The 21,231-nt window shown below is 39.2% G+C and overlaps 1 protein-coding gene across 1 annotated transcript; it reads right to left on the bottom strand.

Moving 5' to 3' along the window:
* Positions 1–497: 497 nt before the first annotated feature.
* LOC134650395 (cytochrome P450 4C1-like) lies at positions 498–21,171 on the bottom strand. Its single transcript, XM_063505350.1, has 10 exons — positions 21,015–21,171; positions 19,620–19,709; positions 18,721–18,834; positions 18,279–18,464; positions 8,347–8,543; positions 8,169–8,217; positions 6,841–7,024; positions 5,503–5,654; positions 4,438–4,614; positions 498–700 (listed from the first exon to the last, which is right to left on the bottom strand). The coding sequence occupies exons 1-10, from the start codon at positions 21,169–21,171 to the stop codon at positions 498–500; spliced, it is 1,509 nt and encodes a 502-aa protein (XP_063361420.1).
* Between the last annotated feature and the right edge of the window lie 60 nt (positions 21,172–21,231).

Below are 21,231 nucleotides of genomic sequence, written 5' to 3'. Positions count from 1 at the left end.
GAGTATTACGTGAAACTCTGCGTAGGGGGCGCCACTACCACAATCCGAGGGTCTACCGTGAAACAAGACAATCGAAATTTCGTTATCTAATCTCTCTGTCACTTATATTTTCGAGCGATAGAGGCAGATAACTAAATTTACATTTTCTGATTTCCCGATAGGCTCTTTGTAAAACCAACCGCCTTGATGAATCTATGTCATATTTTATTATCTTTGAAAACTTGTCAACAAACAGTTTAAGGCACTGCACCTATGTATAAGTTACTTTATGGTTTAAGATAGGCGCTAGTGCTGCACTCAGGTAGCTAAAAGTACATCCGTTCCACACCAATTTTGGTGGCTAGCCATAAGCCGCGCGTGGCGCTGTCGCCACCTAGCGGCCATATCTGTGCTGATCGTAACAGACGCGTTTTGTTAAAGAGCGAGTCTTCTGTACCTAGTACTATTATTTATTCTGTGGTAATACTCCCTATATACTGATTCTTATTCTGGGTGGATTACGCGGTGTATCCGATATCTTCCTTGTGTCTATGCTCAATCCTGAGCTCAAATTTGTCACAATGTTTCATCATGATGTCGAACTTGACTCGCAACGGGCATGCGAGTTTCTCGGGCGGCACGCTAGATGGCGGTAGCAGTATGTAGCGGCGGAGCAGGTTGGATAAATTCGTCTTTGTTGACATTATGGCGTAGTTTGCACCTGTAACGATAGATGTCGTTGGTGGAAATTAAGAAGAGTTATCGTTGGTATAGAGAAATAATAACGAGAATTTAAATAGAGGCGTATTGTTAAATTAAAATTTGTAGTCACAGTACATTTACTATTTACTGCCATCTTTGGACAGATGATTAAAACTTTTAGAATGCCTTTGATCCTTATTCTTTCACTGATACGTGTTAAAGTTAAATATCAAAAAGTGTCGCCATCTACACGAGAGTAGGCTAAAGGTAAGGCGCCAATAGTATGTGTAGTGGGTGGTTTGAAAATGTGATGTCTACCCCAAACTTTTTCTCACACTTTTCGTCGGGTAGAAGAAGAATAAGAAATACATTTATTTAGCATCAGGTACAAGTAACACACAATACAAGTAACACAAACAACTTAGATGCTAAACAGGATCCCCACTCAGCATAATGCCACGGCAAGCCATGACGCTGATTTTTAGTGGGTACCTGACTTAAAACTAATCTACATCTAAAGTTCTAAACTAAGACTAAACGAGTGGCAACACACAATTCAGACACAGATTACAAAATACATACAATAAAAGAGGGAAACTACAACCAAGAATAAACTTAAATTAAACAGTAGTTCAGCATTTTAGCATGCTTAACGTTGCGGACCGTTGTTGGCTTGCATACTGGAGTTACTGGGTAGGTAAGCAAGCAGGCGACAGGAAGGAGACAATTATGTAGTTTGTACGTTCAACAAGTATGCTCGAAATTTAGATTTAAAAGTGTTAAGAGATTTCAGTGCACGGATCGGCGGCGGAATTAAGTTCCAGCACTTCGCGGCAGCACACCTAAAACTACCACGAAACGCTGCTGTCTGGTGAGGAGGACAGACAAGCTGAAGAAACCTTGCAGACCTAACCTCGTTGGACCTGGAGTTACGTGACCATAAAAGCTTGTTGTAGAGGTAGGATGGCATCTGTTTGTTGACAACACCGAAGACCAAGATTGCTAAATGGAGTGTTTGGCGAGCAGACATTCTCAACACACGATTTTGATTTAAATATGGCGTCACGTGAGCCCGCGGCGGAATGTTATAACAGAATCGCGCACAGTAGTAGTAGGGTAGTTGCACAAGTCTCTGTTTTGACATTTTGCTGGTACATCAGTTCGCGACCACGACCAGTGAAACCTGTATCTAAACGTCGGCATAAATGTGAGAGCACATGTGTTCGAAACGCGAAAATTTTAAATATTATACCGAATTCCGTGCCCCAGAAGTGCAGCATAAGTGCTGTGCCCGGCACCTGTGTCGTCCCGTTTGGACACACATTTGATACGAACATACCTACATATACTTTGTGCACTCGTATTTGCGTTATTTGACACATGACACTGACAACAGCAATAGAACGTAAAATATCTTGCACATCGAAATTACAAAAATTGCACTGCGAACGTTTACGTGCTACGTCTTTTTTTTTTAATTTAGGGTTGGCCGGACACCACCGTTATAAATCGGTAGTCGTCTAAGTAAATCGATATAAATTTTTCATTTTAGGTTGCAGCAATTCAATTCAATTAAATGTTTTATTCATATACCTAATCTAATATACATTTTACACGTAATTTTTTTAAACATTATTAAATTTAGGTAAATTTTGTTATAAATTATTCATATTACAATAGTTATTAGATATTTATAACAAAGCATTATTAAATTTACTATATCTTCTTATTATTATTTATTAACCATATAATTCTAGCTTCATTTAAATCTCAAATAAAAATCCATTAAACGTCACAATTCGATACCTCAGTCTAGGTGCTATCCAATCGTAATCGCTTGCTGTGACAATCGATTTGGGTTAGTTACATCTCGAAATACGTCAGTCATAAATTCATAATGTGTCAAATAACGCAAATAAGAATAATTCCACTATAATAAAGAGTGACAGCACTATTGCTTGCAATACAAACCTATGCAGTTCCTCAGTGAGTAGCTGAACGGCGCGTACTGCGCGGGGTGCCTCAGGGGCCCCAGGAAGCGCTCGGGCCGGAACTGCTCCACGTCGGGGCCCCAGTACCGCACGTTGCGGTGCGTGCCCCAGAAGTGCAGCATGAGTGCTGTGCCCGGCACCTGTGTCGTCCCGTTTGGACACGTTTGATACCAACATACCTACATACTAAAGAGTGACATATATAGCACTATTGCTTGCAATAAGCAATACAAACCTATGCAGTTCCTCAGTGAGTAGCTGAACGGCGCGTACTGCGCGGGGTGCCTCAGGGGCCCCAGGAAGCGCTCGGGCCGGAACTGCTCCACGTCGGGGCCCCAGTACCGCACGTTGCGGTGCGTGCCCCAGAAGTGCAGCATGAGTGCTGTGCCCGGCACCTGTGTCGTCCCGTTTGGACACGTTTGATACCAACATACCTACATACTAAAGAGTGACATATATAGCACTATTGCTTGCAATAAGCAATACAAACCTATGCAGTTCCTCAGTGAATAGCTGAACGGCGCGTACTGCGCGGGGTGCCTCAGGGGCCCCAGGAAGCGCTCGGGCCGGAACTGCTCCACGTCGGGGCCCCAGTACCGCACGTTGCGGTGCGTGCCCCAGAAGTGCAACATGAGCCCTGTGCCCGGCAACAGTGTCGTCCCGTTTGGACACGTTTGATACCAACATACCTACATACTAAAGAGTGACATATATAGCACTATTGCTTGCAATAAGCAATACAAACCTATGCAGTTCCTCAGTGAGTAGCTGAACGGCGCGTACTGCGCGGGGTGCCTCAGGGGCCCCAGGAAGCGCTCGGGCCGGAACTGCTCCACGTCGGGGCCCCAGTACCGCACGTTGCGGTGCGTGCCCCAGAAGTGCAGCATGAGTGCTGTGCCCGGCACCTGTGTCGTCCCGTTTGGACACGTTTGATACCAACATACCTACATACTAAAGAGTGACATATATAGCACTATTGCTTGCAATAAGCAATACAAACCTATGCAGTTCCTCAGTGAGTAGCTGAACGGCGCGTACTGCGCGGGGTGCCTCAGGGGCCCCAGGAAGCGCTCGGGCCGGAACTGCTCCACGTCGGGGCCCCAGTACCGCACGTTGCGGTGCGTGCCCCAGAAGTGCAGCATGAGTGCTGTGCCCGGCACCTGTGTCGTCCCGTTTGGACACGTTTGATACCAACATACCTACATACTAAAGAGTGACATATATAGCACTATTGCTTGCAATAAGCAATACAAACCTATGCAGTTCCTCAGTGAGTAGCTGAACGGCGCGTACTGCGCGGGGTGCCTCAGGGGCCCCAGGAAGCGCTCGGGCCGGAACTGCTCCACGTCGGGGCCCCAGTACCGCACGTTGCGGTGCGTGCCCCAGAAGTGCAGCATGAGTGCTGTGCCCGGCACCTGTGTCGTCCCGTTTGGACACGTTTGATACCAACATACCTACATACTAAAGAGTGACATATATAGCACTATTGCTTGCAATAAGCAATACAAACCTATGCAGTTCCTCAGTGAGTAGCTGAACGGCGCGTACTGCGCGGGGTGCCTCAGGGGCCCCAGGAAGCGCTCGGGCCGGAACTGCTCCACGTCGGGGCCCCAGTACCGCACGTTGCGGTGCGTGCCCCAGAAGTGCAGCATGAGCCCTGTGCCCGGCACCTGTGTCGTGCCGTTTGGACACGTTTGATACCAACATACCTACATACTAAAGAGTGACAGATATAGCACTATTGCTTGCAATAAGCAATACAAACCTATGCAGTTCCTCAGTGAATAGCTGAACGGCGCGTACTGCGCGGGGTGCCTCAGGGGCTCCAGGAAGCGCTCGGGCCGGAACTGCTCCACGTCGGGGCCCCAGTACCGCACGTTGCGGTGCGTGCCCCAGAAGTGCAGCATGAGCCCTGTGCCCGGCAACAGTGTCGTCCCGTTCGCTGCATTTGATAACGCATTTGAGGGTCTAATCTCAATAGTTCTACAGATATTCTTAAAGATTCGATTTCAGATATGCGAATATTTTTTTTTTTATTGAGAAACAAACAGTCTTATAATAAACATAAGAGCAACTTAGCTAATAGCTACAAATTGATTTATTTATAGACCTATAGTTCCCTATTTTAGATTTAAGCTAGTTCTTAATTTCTTTTAGTAATACACTGTATATATCTTGTTTGTAAATAAATTATCTACAAATTGTATCGAGGTACAATTAAAAAAATAATAAAAAAGTGTAACCTTATACATACAAATACATGTACATAACAAATGAGTGAACAAGAGAAGATACTCAAAAAACCAGTGCCTACTATGCTTACAACATAGAACAGAAGAATAGAATATTGCGAAAACCTATCAAAAAAATTAGCTATTGGAAAGTTAAAATAATGGGAAAATATGCGAATGGTTAAATATGCTTTCGGAAAAGGAAGCTATCGAGAAAAAGTAAGATGGTGAAAATTGCGAATGGCAAAAATAGTAATCGGGAAAAAAAGGTTTTCGGAAGTAACAGTACACACTCGAGAGAGAGAGATTTTTATTTATCGTATGGCATATGTACATGTCACTGGATTACAATGTCAAAGTTAAGGTTGTAAGAAAATCTTAGCTGGAATTTCGCCCTTCCCAGGTACGCGACTGCTTCATCTGACAGGGTCTTAAAATCGTCTACTTGGCCTGTGTATCTAGTAAGGGGGCATTCCAGAATGATGTGGTCGATGGTCTGATTTGGGTGCCCGCAGTTACAGGCAGGAGAGGAGCTCCAGCCCCATTTATACCAGAGAAAGAGAGAGAGAGAGAGAGAGACAGTTAAATATTATACATACGTAATACGATGGTCTCGTGAACATCTCGGACCACGGCCGGCGCTGGTGGGTACAGGCGCAGGGATTCCTTAATCACGTCCTCTAAGTACTTCAGTTTAGGTAGGTCTTGCCATGTCACCGGCCGGTCGGAGTCGCCGAATACTTCTTTCAATCTAGTAAAAAAAGTAGTAAAGTCTATTTTTTTATTCGGTAGACTGAAATGACAGTTAATAGTATGAAATGACATTTCATGTTCATACAATTAACTGTCATTTCAGTCTACGGAATAAAAAAATAGACTTTAGGTTAGCATGGTATGGGCATGTAATGAGGAGGGATGAATGACACATGGGGCATTATCTATGAAAAGGGACCTTATTGTCGATGGCGCTTACGCCGCACAGCGTCGCGCGGCATTGTATTTATATCGGAGCATCGTTAATAATGGCGTAATCGCCATCGACAATAAGGTCCCTTTTCATAGATAACGTCACATATAGGCAAAAGAATGTTAGGGATGAACGTTGATGGATTTTATGTTCATTAGTTAGTTATATATTGAAATTAACGCCATCTGCCCGACGGTAGGCCAAAGGTATGTGGCAATCTTTTCGAGAGATGGCGCCATAACGTTTGGCCTACCGTCGGGTAGATGGCGTGGGTGTCATTCTGAATCCCTAACAACGTTTGTCCTAAAGTCACTTTCTCCAACTAGCTTGCCCTAATGGGCACATGCCCTAACGATCAACTGTCATAACGATTATTTTACATAATGTAAGGTTCTGAAATATGGTTAGGTTTTAGAACTTGCTGCCACAAAAGTGGGTTAAGTTAGGGTTAGAACTGCGACCCTCGCAAAAAAGAAAATTAGCTTAATAACATTAGGATAAGCATCAATAATTAGGGAAACCAAAATTAGGGTTTTTAGTGTTAGAACAACTGATCATTATGACAAACAATAATAGGGCATGCAAAGATAGGAGAAAAGACTTTAGGGATTCAAATATAGATCCGATGGCGTTAATTTAAAAATTTAACAATGTCAAAGTCAAATGGCGTTCTAAGGTTCTAACTAAAGAATACTAAAGATGGCAGTAAATTTTCCGTGGCTACATAATTTTACTTTGACAATCCGCCTCTAAGTATTTCAAATTCTCTTTGATACAAGTTTTTTGAAAGGCCAGGTCAAGAGCACTCTAAACCGGCGAGCGTGTATGAGGAATGTTATGAAAGTAACGGAAGCGAAAGAGGTATGTCAGGATCGTAGCAAGTGGAAATCCGTGGTCTCTGCCTACCCCTCCGGGAAATAGGCGTATATGTAAAAGTTTTTAAATGGATAAGATAGTGTTCTACTCTTACTCATCGTAGACCTTTTCTTGGACCGTGGGATGCCTGGAAAGCATGAGAGCAGTGAACGCAGTACCAACAGCCGACGTGTCCGTGCCAGCGGACATGATTGAGAGAATCTCCTCCCGAAGCTCCACGTCTGAGTATCGGGCTTGTCCGGAAGATTCGAGCATCATGTCGAGGAAGGTTTTACGCTCTGTTAAAAAATAATGATAAGATAAGATAAGATTTCTTTATTGTCAAAGCTGGTACCTACGAGTACATAGGTCTTATAAATATCACAAAAGTCCATCAGCTACGACGGAGGTAGACGGAAATTGGACGTAGTTTAACCTTTTCGACGCCGTGTCAAACACAAAAGCTGTCACGCTGACGCCACGTCAAAGCTGAAATTGAACTTTATGCATATGCATGTAGGTCTATGTTGCTCTGGCTCTGTGGTCTGTGACCGATTAATCGTTCTTTGGCGTTGAACCTACGGTGCGGATATATCGGTCATTAGCGTCCAAAAGGTTAACGAAAATGTACCTATCATTTAAATGGTATCGTCTTGGGTCGTCCCATTCGTTTTTCGTCAAGTTCTTAAATTAGTCCTATTCTGCTTTCGTCACGCATTCTACATTGAAAGCCACCGACGATTGTGACGAATGTAGAATGGGTGACGAAAGCAGAATAGGACTAATTTAAGAACTTGACGAAAAACGAATGGGACGACCCAAGACGATACCATTTTTGTGGGTTGGATCCTTTTCCCTAAATGATGTTCTGTACTTATTCGATATCGGTTTTATTCAGATAAAATGAGTTCGATTGGCATACAACCCATTTAGACACTTTATGATTATTTATTATGATTTACCTGACAATTTCTTAATAACTACTGACACAAATTACAGCATACAAAATCTATTATTATTTTCAATCGAATGATACTATGTATTTGAGTAAGTACCAATTTTTTAAGAAATGATTAGGTAAATCACATGTTATGTTTTGTCTCTATTCACCCCGGTTGACGGTATATTTTATTCCTATTCCTCTAAATTGAAAGTAAGTAGCGAACAGTAGTTTAAACGATCACTGTGTACTGTATGGTCAATAGATCATCTATTCGCTAGGTGCACGACTGGTGCTGCCCTCATTTTGGCAGACTTTCTACGTTAAATCTTATGGAGTAAAATTAGTTCAAGCGGCTGCCGCTAGTACTAATGTCAGACATTCCACGGTGTGTTTGTGACGATCAGCGCCACTTCCCCCTCCACCGACTGCGCACCTTGCCAATTCAATTAGCTAAATCTTCTAACTTCTTGTCTTTTGTTTTCTATTTTTAATTTACTTACCATTCTCAAACAAACCGGTTGCTAGTTGTTTCCTTTTATTACGTAATGTCTGAAACATCAAAACAATATGTATAGATTGTATTAGCAGAACCAGTGTTGGACACTTTACGCTGATATGCACCAGTAATCGACCGATGTGTCCATTACCTTAAACTAAACCCATAAAAAGTGAACCTACCTCATCAAAAAAATCATAAGCAATTTTTTTCCAATCCTCGAATAGCTTATAGAGTGAGGTTAGTTTGAAGACCCAATCCCAGTACAGCCAGGGCGACAGCATCCGCTGGGCGAGGATCTGAGAGATGACATCGAACGCGGTGATGAAAACGTGGTTTTGGTGCTTCTGAGCATTTAATTCAACGCCGAGAACTGTCTCTGAAATGATACTAGATGAAAATAATATGAAGGTACCTAAAACCAAAGCGCTATAATGTTTCAAAAAGGGACTTTTTCTTCTTGTTTTATCCAGGGACCGGAACCGGTTACCTTAACCGGGGTTTTTCATAGGGTTATTTTAGAAGTGGTTATAAAAACCCCTACCATAACGGTAACCGTCTGATAAGGTAACACTTTGATTCGGTAACCGTATCAGATCGAGTTAACCCCTGTTACCGGTAACCGAAATAAAAACCCAGTCTATTCTGTTACCTCATAATAAGGTTTTGAACCAGTTCAAAGGATTGTAATCTTTACGCAGACTTACATTCAACTTATTATTGAATAACCGTGGTTGGCATGGGCGGTCTATGAAGCCTCCAGCACAAACAAGTTTTTTTGCCGGTAACTTCGCTTATTGTCAATTCAAACAATATTGTACTTTGAGTCCTTAAGCTAAAATTGAAAACATAAGTGAGCGACAGCCGCAGCGCGGCCATTCCTTTGTTTATCTTTATACCTGTGTGTTCCTTGTTTTTGTTAATTTCGGAGCAATTCTAGTTTAGAAATTTTTAGAAAAGGGGTTGCAAGTAAACAACATCATATCCTAGTAATATCTGCTATTATTTAGTTATATTTTATGCTACTTAGATTATTATTTTTATTTTCGGGTTCACACTTGGTACCTACAGATTAAAGACTGATTTAAAGAAAAGTTTTCACCTAACTAGTAATTTTACTGGTACCTAGTTAGGTATAATTTATCTTAAGTGATTTAAAAAAAATCACTTTGTGATAAAGATACATGCGCTAGCGGATTGTGGTAGATATTTTACCATTATTTTTATTTAATCGTATGGCAAACTTATTGTAGAAATAGAAACGTACATATAAAGTCTATTTTTTTATTCGGTAGACTAAAATGACATTTCATAGTATGAAATGAAATGACACATGATGTTCATACTATGAAATGTCATTTTAGTCTACCGAATAAAAAATAGACTTTAGTTTAAAATGTTTTCAGATGCGGTGAGTTGTATGAGCTAAAAGTCGTAATTTACCTTGTCCCCCCTCCCTCCTCCCTGTGAAATAGTTTTGATTAAATTAAATAGATACATACATACTTAATAGTAAGCAGTGTTGGGCATTCAAGAATAAAATCATTATTTAAATAAGAATTCCTAAGAATAAAATCATGTTGATTTTATTCCCGTCAAAATTATTCAAATAATTTTGATCGGAAATAATTCGTATGTGAAAAAATTGAATAAGAATAATCTCATTCTTAATCAAATAAATATAATCATGATTTTATATTCTAAATAATATTCCTGGATTAAACATGTAGTCTGGGTGCCGTATAGGCGTTACTTATAGATAGGAGTAAATTAGACAAGAAACTACTATGTTTCTTGACTAATTTATACCTGATTTTATGCAATAAAATCTTACAAATTTAATTTACTGCCGCATAGTCTTGGTATTGGACTCGTATTTATTTTAATGTGATAACTAAATCATCAGGTACAATTCAGCTGCTCTGAACGGATGGTGGATAGCGAAACTCTTCAATGGCTCACTGTGCCTAAATTAATGTAAAAAATAAAAAGCCGGCCAAGTGCGAGTCTGACTCGCGCAGGAAGGGTTCCGCACCATTACGCAAAAACCAGCAAATAAATCACGTTTGTTGTATGGGAGCCCCACTTAGATATTTATTATATGCTGTTTTTAGTATTTGTTGTAATAGCAGCAACAGAAATTAATTATTTGTGAAAATTTCAACTGCCTAGCTATCACGGTTCATGAGATACAGCCTGGTGACAGACAGACGGACAGAGGAGTCTTAGTAATAGGGTCCCGTTTATACCCTTTGGGTACGGAACCCTAAAAAAGATGTTTTTAAAGGTAGGATAAGGAATGGCTCGATATGGTGTATTCCTATTTCTCCCCGCCGGGCACAGATGGGAATAGGCGCTTCATTTGAATCATTCCCATATGTCCCCGCCTCATGTATCGCGGCGATCACGTTGGGCAGGAACAAATGGGGAAAATACTCATGATTTTTTTCTGTTTTCGAATTATGTTTATAGTTCGTTTTTTTTAGCATTAGAAAGAACTTGAAAGAAGGTAAGCGATTTTGACATGTCTTTTAATTGAAAAACACTTTTTAAAAACCATAACTATTACTTATGAAAGCAGAAGACTATAAAAGATCGTATTAGATTCCAGAGAATTGTTACATATTTACCGTAACTTATTTTTAAAATGTGCTTTTCAATTAAAAAAGAGACATCAAGATTGTTTACCTTATTTCTAATGCTAAAAAAAAATGAACTATAGTATGTGGTTTCAGTATCCGAGTTACTACCAAGACTTATGGTGTTTTTAAAAGCTCTTCTGATATTTAAAATTTGCATTTATTATTTAGACGGAAATTAACAGGTATTAATATCGTTTGACACAACGCTTGCCGCACGTGTTTAGCAAACGCTGACAAAGAATTCACCACGCCACGACTTAATCCTATTGTTATTGCCAATGAGTAATAAATGACGGTCTCAAGTGGAAACACGCCTGCAACTTTCTGCAAATCTATTTAATTATAGTGATAAGCGTAGGACTCTTTTCTTACCTGCAGTAATTTACTATCTCATTCAATTTCCGTAGGTGTGAAAGAGATAGTATACGTAAGACCTCAAGGCTGATAGGAATAATAAACAAAATACATACTTAATACGCAAAGAAATATATATTGAACCATCATAATTATAATTTCGCAGTTTACTTTCTATGTAGCTTCATTATAAAATTATCATCACTGTTTCGAAGGCTTCAAAAAATTCAAATCAATCCGACCATTGAAAAGAGGGTTAAAATTCATTTTACTATCTATATACATTGTACTGCATATAATATGACGTATAATATGACCAAATAAATGCCATTTAACCTTGTTACCACTAACTCATGTATCTACAATTACATCAATTAGTCATGACACGGCAGAGCACTGATAACAATACTGTAGTGTAGTACAATAATAAGGCTTTATTGTTGTCACTATGACTCTCACCGCATTCTGCTTAATCCTAAATATCCTAATACAATAGAAAATACCACGACCTTTAAACATTCGGTGCACTTGCGTTGTAGCGCGCGTGCCAGCGGAGCGCAGCGTTTCGATTTAAATACGCATGTTGCTTCGCCTGTGTAGGTATATTTATTATCTTCATGTTATTAGGTACTAGGAAATGCAAATAATTGACTTCATACATGAAATATATTTTGCAGATTTTGTTCAATAGTCACCTTCAACAACACGAGAGTAATCTAGAGCAGATTTGGGCAAAAAATAACTTGAATAAGAATAAGAATAAAAACAGAAATTTCATTCTTATTCCAATCGATTTGAATAAGAATAATTCTTGCACTCGTTATTTTAGAATAAAATGAAAGTGAATAAATCATGACACTTTTATTTTAAATTTAAATGAAAAAGACAAAACGGAATATTTATTCCAGATGTAGGATTATACTAAATAACGTTTTATTCAATTAGAATGTTATTCTGAATTAATTTAACTTTTGTAGTTACTACTACTTTTAATTTTGTAATTTTCTAAAATAAATAAAACAAATAAAATAGATAAAACAAATAAAACAAATAAAATAAATTATATTATTTTCATCCGTTTTATTAGTATTGCATTTTAGTTTTTATATAATATTATAAGTATTAGTTTAATTTTTAAGTAGGTTTTAAAACTTTATTTATCAAATAATTATGCTACAAATAAAAGTAATTAATTACAACTAACAAAAATAAAATAAACTAATAACTAAATATATACTAAACTAAAACTACCTAAAAAGTAAAAACCTACAAATAAAAAATTGGCCCCAAGTCTGTGCCGACCGGTAGGGTGCCCAGAAGGCTGGCGGCGTTGCCGCGCTGAACGGCAACGCCAATGCGTTGGACGAGGTATGCTCCAGCCTTCCGGTCACCCGTTGCGTCGATAAGGCGCTTGGCCAACTCCCTATAAACGCTGTTTATTTTAATTTTAGTTTAGGTTTTAAATTTTTAATACATAGTTGTAATGTTTTTTTATTATTACCTTTTAAGTTAAATAAATGAACTTTATCCTAATAAAATAAATAAGATAAATAAAATAAACAAAATAAATAAATAAATATAATAAACAAAATAAATAAAAAAATAAAATAAAAAATAAATAAAATAAATAAAATAAATAAAATAAATAAAATAAATAAAATAAATAAAATAAATAAAATAAATAAAATAAATAAAATAAATAAAATAAATAAAATAAATAAAATAAATAAAATAAATAAAATAAATAAAATCAATAAAATCAATAAAATCAATAAAATCAATAAAATCAATAAAATCAATAAAATCAATAAAATCAATAAAATCAATAAAATCAATAAAATCAATAAAATCAATAAAATCAATAAAATCAATAAAATCAATAAAATCAATAAAATCAATAAAATCAATAAAATCAATAAAATCAATAAAATCAATAAAATCAATAAAATCAATAAAATCAATAAAATCAATAAAATCAATAAAATCAATAAAATCAATAAAATCAATAAAATCAATAAAATAAATAAAATAAATAAAATAAATAAAATAAATAAAATAAATAAAATAAATAAAATAAATAAAATAAATAAAATAAATAAAATAAATAAAATAAATAAAATAAATAAAATAAATAAAATAAATAAAATAAATAAAATAAATAAAATAAATAAAATAAATAAAATAAATAAAATCAATAAAATAAATAAAATCAATAAAATCAATAAAATCAATAAAATCAATAAAATCAATAAAATCAATAAAATCAATAAAATCAATAAAATAAATAAAATCAATAAAATCAATAAAATCAATAAAATCAATAAAATAAAAATCAATAAAATCAATAAAATCAATAAAATCAATAAAATCAATAAAATCAATAAAATCAATAAAATCAATAAAATCAATAAAATCAATAAAATCAATAAAATCAATAAAATCAATAAAATCAATAAAATCAATAAAATCAATAAAATCAATAAAATCAATAAAATCAATAAAATCAATAAAATCAATAAAATCAAAAAAATTAATAAAATTAATAAAATTAATAAAATAAATAAATTAAAATAAACAAAATATATAAAATAAATAAAATAATATAAAATATATAAAAAAAAATAAAAAAAAAAATAAAAAAAAATAAACTAAATAAACAAAATAAACAAAATAAACAAAATAAACAAAATAAACAAAATATATAAAATATATAAATTATATAAAATATATAAAATATATAAAAAATAAAAAATAATAAACAAAATAATCAAAATAAATTATATAAATAAAATTAACAAAATTAATAACAAATAAAATAAATGAAATAAGTAAAATAAACAAAATAAAATAATGTACAAAATAAACAAAATAAGTAAAATAAACAAAAACATTAAAATAAACAAAAACATTAAAATAAGCAAAATTAAAAAAAATTGACAAAAATAACAAAATAAACTATTAGTTCTATTAATAAATTAACTATTTCTTTTAGTAGGTATTTGACTGACGGCACATCACTAAATACGAATGTAGCAAACCAATAAGCAACCGATAATAAAGGTTACCATAACTGAATAAAAACCGGTTAAAAACCCCTAACAAAAACCCTAACGCGATGGGGTTTTGAGATTAACTCGGTTAAAGGTTAAGGTTACCGTTTCAATAAGCTTACCGTTACAATCAGGTAACAGTATGATAGGGTTACCGAATGATACGGTAACCGAATTGATTGGGTTACCGAATGGATAGGATTAAGCGTAAAGAGGGGTTTTCCGGTCCTTGGTTTTATCTGCAATCGGCCGTTTTAGCCATAATTAGATGTTCTGTCTTTTTTTAGGGTTTTGACTGTTTTGAGAGGGATTCCATCTTAATCTTTTAGTGCCTCTGGATCTCGCCTACTCGGATCGTCATTGGTGTTTACCAATTCTTGCGCAAGGTGGCGCAAGTTTCTTTGTATGTTTTATTAGTCGTTCTTTGTTCTTAACACAAATATCTGTTAACTTCCTCTTTGATAGTTAGAATCTTTAGGTTAGGTAGGTATTCATGTATCTATGTCGTATTCTTTACAAACCTTGGTGCATCTGTTACAGCCCTTAGGACATTATTCTGAAACCTTTGCAGAAAGAATCACGAGGGGTGAGTTAATACTGGCAATACTAGCCGTTCCCCAAAGTTCAATCCCGTATGTTATTATTATTATTTTATTCTCTTTATTTATTTTAACTCTTAGGCTAGGTTATTTTATAATATGGATATAAAAATAAAATACAAAAACACTTACAAAAACAATACAAAATACGTATAAACATATTATAAAAAACCTAACCTAGGGTGCCGCCAGCAGCGGGGCAAGGCCCAAGCTGCCGGTGGTCAGGGCTGCAGAGAGAGGAACCGGCGGACTATCCGCGCCGTGTCCAAGATCACCGCCTTCTGCATCTGACCCTTGATCCAACCACCTAGCGAGAGTCTCTCAAGATGTTGGTCGAGACTCTTCGCTATTAGACCGTTCGCTGAAACAACTATCGGGACAATGATCGTCGAATCAACATCCCACATGGCGGTTATCTCGTGAGCCAAGTCTAGGTACTTACTAGACTTGTCCTTCTCGGCTTTCACGAGATTCTCATCATGGGGGATGGTGATGTCAACGAGCACGGCCCGGCGCTGCGATCGATCTATTATCACAATGTCAGGCTTATTGGCTACAATAGTCCTGTCAGTGATGATAGATCGATCCCAATAGAGCGTGGCACGACCATTCTCGAGAACTTGCGCAGGTGAATACTTGTAGTACGGTACTTCGCGGTCCACAAGGCCGTATAGAAGAGCAAGCTGCTGGTGAATAATCCTGGCTACGAGATTATGTCTGTGCAAGTACTCACCGTTAGCAAGATGAGAGCAACCGGAAATGATATGCCTGAGTGACTCTCCGGGACGGCGGCATGCCCGACAAATGTCGACCGTACCGTCCTTCAGGATATATTTCCGATAGTTGTTCGTCATCATAACTTCGTCCGCAATTGCACAGGCAAAACCCTCGGTTTCTCCGAAGAGATCCCCGAATCGTAACCAGTTCACCGACGCGAGCAGGTCCACATCGGGTCCCGTGAGGGCCTTGTAGAACCGCCCGTGTAGCACCTTACTCTCCCATGCCGTCTTGCGATCCGCAGTACTTAGTACCACAGGTTTGCGCCAGTTCTCGTTTGCCAAGGAGAGCGGCGTGAGGTTCCTGTCTACTGCCACCACATCACGATGCATCCCACACTGGTTGTTAAGGAAATAATTCCTGAGATTGTACACCTCGCGGTTGTGGAGATCCTTGGCGTTTAGGAAGCCTCGGCCACCACATTTCCGTGGGATGTACAATCTCATAACTGACGAGCGTGGGTGTAGCATGCGATGCGCGGTGAGCAGTGATCGGACCCTCCGATCCAGGGCATCCAGCTCGGTCTGAGTCCACCTTAGTATGCCAAAGGAGTATGTGAGTAGGGGCATTACCCAGGCGTTGAAGGCGCGCACTTTGTTGCCTCCTGACAAAAGACTGATAAGGACTTTTGTGAGCCGACTGAAAAAGCGCTCCTTCACCGACCGTCTAATACCTTCGTCCTCAATACCCAACGACTGTGACATACCAAGGTATTTATAGGTTTCTGATTCAGAGATAGATCTGAAAGACATTGTCTCAGAAGGTTGTAAATTTGTTGAATTTACAACCCTCCCCCGCTGTACATGCATAACCGCACATTTATCGACACCAAACTCCATGTTGATGGCACTACTGAAGACTTCGGTGGTTTTCAGTAGCTCCGTCAAGTCTCGGCTATTTGGTGCAAATAATTTGAGGTCATCCATGTACAGAAGGTGAGAAATGACTTCACCCTCTCTCCGAAGCCGGCAACCTAGTCCCAAATCCTTCAGCAGGGTGCTGAGGGGATTCAGAGCTAGGCAGAACCATAGGGGACTCAGACTATCACCCTGAAATATTCCTCGCTCAATCCTTATGAAATCCTGCGGGCCAGGGCGGTCATCCCCGCCTCCTGGTTGACGAAGGACTGTGGTCCACTGTCTCATACACGCGCTTAGAAAGGCTCTCAAAGCTGCATCAACTTTATACAGCTCTAAGACCCTCCCCAGCCATGAATGAGGCACCGAATCATAGGCCTTCTTGTAGTCAATCCAAGCGGCTGAGAGGGCCTCCTTGTTCCGCCGGATTTGTTGGCAAATGGTCATGTCTATGAGGAGGAGCTCTTTAGTACCACGGGACCCAACCCTACATCCATTTTGAGCGGGGGCCAAAATATTGTTAGCGACAATGTGCGCGTTGATTTTTGTCCTCAAAATGGATGTAAGGAGCTTATAAAGTGTAGGTAAGCACGTGTTGGGTCTGTAATTCTTCGCTTCCGTGGTACTACCGGACTTATAGAGCAGGAAGGTGACACCAGTTGTTAAGGAAGGTGGGAGAGAACCAAGCTCGAGGGCTTGTTGAAATTGTGCTGCCAAGCACGAGTGCGAGCATCGGAACCATTTTAGCCAGAAGTTGTGCAATCCATCCGGCCCAGGACTTTTCCAGTTCTGGGCCGTGCGGATGGCACAACTTACGCCATCGGGGGTGATAGTGACTACCCCCATAGGTTCGATGGACTCGCACTCACGCTCGACAACATTCATCCAACCCCCCTCGGTGTGTCCGACAGGCACCGACCAGATGCTACGCCAGAAGTCAGTCATGACAGTAGGATCCGGCGGCTGCGTGTCGGACTCACGAAGGTTGGTTTCCTCCCACTTTCGGTACACCTTCCTTTGGTCACTCTGGAAAAGACGATTCTGCTGGAATCGATCCACACGCTCTCTGTAGCGGCGAATACGGTTTGCCCATGCGTAGACTTTCTGCTTTAGAAAGTCGATGCGCTCCATAACGTTGGCCATGTAGTCGCGGGGCCTGATATCCGTCCCCGCAAACGCCTGGTTTACAAAGCGCATTACTCGGGGGCGATTGTTGCCCCCCCTGAAGCAGATCAGCTTTGCGATAAGAGTCCTAAAGGAGCTGATACGTCGCTCGATCCGTATTTGCCATGCGGGGGCACCTCCGGCGGTCCTAGGTGCACGTTCAGAGTCCGGAAACTTGACTCGTGCAACACGGCACGCCGCGATGGCTCCGCAATACATGATCGCGTGCGTATCATCTAAATCTTTACTAGTCCGTAGATATGGCTCTAGTAAAGCGTTTAGGGCTCCCATTAGCGCTAGATTGCGTCTATTCATAGGCAAACGTGGTAATCGTGGCCTAGTGTTGGGAGTGGAGCGATACTGCGTAATCGCCTCATCCAGAGTCCTCCTCAGATGCTCATTGGCTGTACTAGTTATTTTATTATTATTAGTGTAAGAGGTGATTGAAAAGTGGGATGAATTGGTATAATTTTTTTCTTCTTATTTACTGACAAATTGGATTTGCCAGACTATTCATTTCTTAACACATTCAGTGCCGAAAACCCGACTATCGGATATTTTATGATTTCTTTCCCAGGCCGGACGACCCGATAGTCGGGATCGTGGTACTACAGCTTTAATTGATGTCTTGTTTGGCTGGGTGGTAATGAATGTGTTAAATAGTGTCTTACCGCAAATAGCGTCAAAAGTGTAAGTTGTGACATAGTCCCAAAAGGAGAAGTCACCGCTGCCCACGCGCTCGCGCAGTTTCTCAGTCATAATGACGCTCTGCTTGTCGAATATCGGTACGAAATCCTGCAGATTCTTCATGTTGAATGTAGGAGCCATGACTTTGCGACGAGCGCGCCAAATTTTAACTGTAAGTGATTTTTTTTGAGCAATAAAATTTATTTCACAGTACATATATGGTCCTATTTTCCCGCACTAGTGCGTAAAATAGCACTTTTCGTGCGTATGTCAAAAGTCTAAAGGGCCATATGTACTGTAAAACGTTGTACGATACACGTGCGAATAGGTAATTCGCAACTCGTGTATACCATTCTCTACCTATCCCTCTTAGCAGAGTGTCCTGATAAATAATGGATGGACTCAGGCCGTGTCGAAAATATTTACCTGGAGCGAATATGAGCCCGTTTCCAAGCACGAGCCGAATGAACTTGACCATGTCGTTATCTTTCTCAAGGCATGTCTTCGCCAACAGCTCCAACGCCTCGGGATCTGTGATTACTGACAACAAATGCATCGCATGTGAAAACATGTAAAATAATATTAAGGAGTGGGCATTCTCGATTACCAGTCCGCCAGTCTCTGCCGTCTCTGGTCTTATCGGGTGGCCTGCCGTCCCAGACCATGAGACCAATAACGCTGCGTCTTACGTAAGCGAACAACTCGCGAAGCGGCGCGGCGCGGCGGGCTCACGGCGTTCGCATCGAGATCACCCACGTAGGACACTTCCATCGCTTCGCTTCGCGTTCGCGTGTAGTTCGCCTACGTAGTATACGCTGCGTAACGTCCACACACATTAAGCGACTATTGCCTGCCGGCAATAGCCTGCTGCCACCTCTGCGACTACACATTAGCAGTTGAGAGTCGTCAGTTTTCGCCCCAAGACCACGCACATCCGGCCGATATCTGTCGGCGCTGACCGGAATCGTCAAGCGGCCACCACTATCAGTTCGTGTTAGTCGTCAGGCCGAAATCTGAACGATAACTCTTAGTGTACGGCCTTTTGCGATTAACTGACAGGCTGATATCGTCCGGCGGATTGGTAATGAGTGGGCCCCTTTATACCTAATCGTAATTTTACATACATACAAAATGAAGCAAAATAATTGCAGTTTATACAGAAGTAGTGTTCCATCTTGTGTTCTTGGAAACGCTCGTATTTGTCATGCTACTTCAGTCAAAGCTCAGTACTTTTTGTAGGTACCGAGACTGACTGAAACAGCAAGACACGCTCCTAAGTTTCCGTGAAAGTAATATGCACCACATCTGTACATAGATGTACTTACCGACGTACAATTTTGGACCGAGCCAGAAACAACAGATACCACCATGTTGTAGTGATACATTCCCTAGTTGCATCATGGAGTTCATGCGATCTGTAACGGTAAAAAATGTAATAACTCAAAATAAATTAACGAAGCTCATCCCCTTCCTTAACCCTTAAATGTATAGTGTTGCCAAATGTCTACAAAGCGTTAGACAGCTCTCAGATTAAGGGTTAAACAAGTTCTGTTTGTTCCTGTATATTATTTCAATAGTAAAACTAATAAATTTTCCAAATTATTAAGTATATAAATTTACGCAGTAAATAATTAATAAAAATAATTTATAAAAATTACATTTGTTTATAGACGAAATGTCGGAAATCTTGGAAAAACCTGGAAGTTGATGATTTTTAGTATGTATGTGATTTTGGGCAGATTTTTCGGGGTTTGTAATTATTTTATATTTACAAACTTTTATCATAGGAACATCATAAATAGTGTACCTTTCTGATGGCAGTTAAGATTTTTCCTATACCCCTTACTAATTATACCTACTTGGTCAACCAGATCTTGACAGTAGAAAAAGGCGGCAAATTTGAAAAATGTAGGCGCGAAGGGATATCGTCCCATAGAAAATTTGAATTTCGCGTCTTTTTTTACTGACAAGATTTGATTGACCAGCTATAGCTATTTCCAAAAATATGATTTAACCTATGCAACTTTTAACACTGATTTCGCAGTGAAACTCGATGGTCAGTTAAAGCCTCAATTTTTTTTATTTTCCACGTTTTCGCAAGAACTGCATGGTAGTGTCTACGTGAAAATGTTTATAAATAAAATCTAAATTAAAAAAAAAACGTTTATTTCCGAAAAATATTCACTTGGATAGTTTTTATTAGGGTTCCGTACACAAAGGGTAAAAACGGGACCCTATTACTAAGACTCCGCTGTCCGTCCGTCCGTCCGTCCATCCGTCCGTCCGTCCGTCTGTCACCAGGCTGTATCTCACGAACCGTGATAGCTAGACAGTTGAAATTTTAAAAACAGAATAAAATAAAGATTTAAGTGGGGCTCCCATACAACAAACGTGATTTTTGACCGAAGTTAAGCAACGTCGGGCGGGGTCAGTACTTGGATGGGTGACCGTTTTTTTGTTTGTTTTTTGTTGATGGTGCGGAACCCTCCGTGCGCGAGTCCGACTCGCACTTGTCCGGTTTTTTACTGACCTGTCCCGTGTAGGAGAGAAGATAATCTTAACTAGATACCTAAATACAATAATGCTAATTTTAAAAGAAATGATTACAGAAAGTAGATCTACTTATTACAAATAAACAATTAAATGTATCAGAATAAATTTTACATAAATGGTTGTTTTCTTTTCACTATATACTTACAGACAGGAAGAGATGTTATTACCTTCATCTGTACCCCTGAATATGTACCCATGGCCGATGAGCGGATAGCTGGGTAGTCCTAGCGGGTACGCATTGTACACCTTGTGGAATCCTCTCCTCTGTCGGCGGTACAGCACCAGGGCAACAGCAGCGGTCGCGAGTAGTAACCACCAAAACATGGCGGCGATATGCTAATTTTAAAAATATGAGCGATAGAAATATGGTATCCGTGTGGTTTA

Source organism: Cydia amplana, chromosome 8 (genome assembly GCF_948474715.1).
Source record: "Cydia amplana chromosome 8, ilCydAmpl1.1, whole genome shotgun sequence".
NCBI lineage: Eukaryota > Metazoa > Arthropoda > Insecta > Lepidoptera > Tortricidae > Cydia > Cydia amplana.
The sequence above is the reverse complement of the archived record's forward strand: the minus strand, read 5'-3'. Positions and strand labels throughout refer to the sequence as shown.

Bases quoted from the DNA above. Each gene is read 5' to 3' on its own strand.
- LOC134650395 (XM_063505350.1), bottom strand. From the start codon at position 21,171: ATGTTTTGGTGGTTACTACTCGCGACCGCTGCTGTTGCCCTGGTGCTG. The intron at 8,218-8,346 runs GTAGGTTCACTT...TTGATGTTTCAG, and splicing joins CTTATGATTTTTTTGATGAG to ACATTACGTAATAAAAGGAA. The intron at 701-4,437 runs GTTTGTATTGCT...CTATCGTTACAG, and splicing joins TTCACTGAGGAACTGCATAG to GTGCAAACTACGCCATAATG.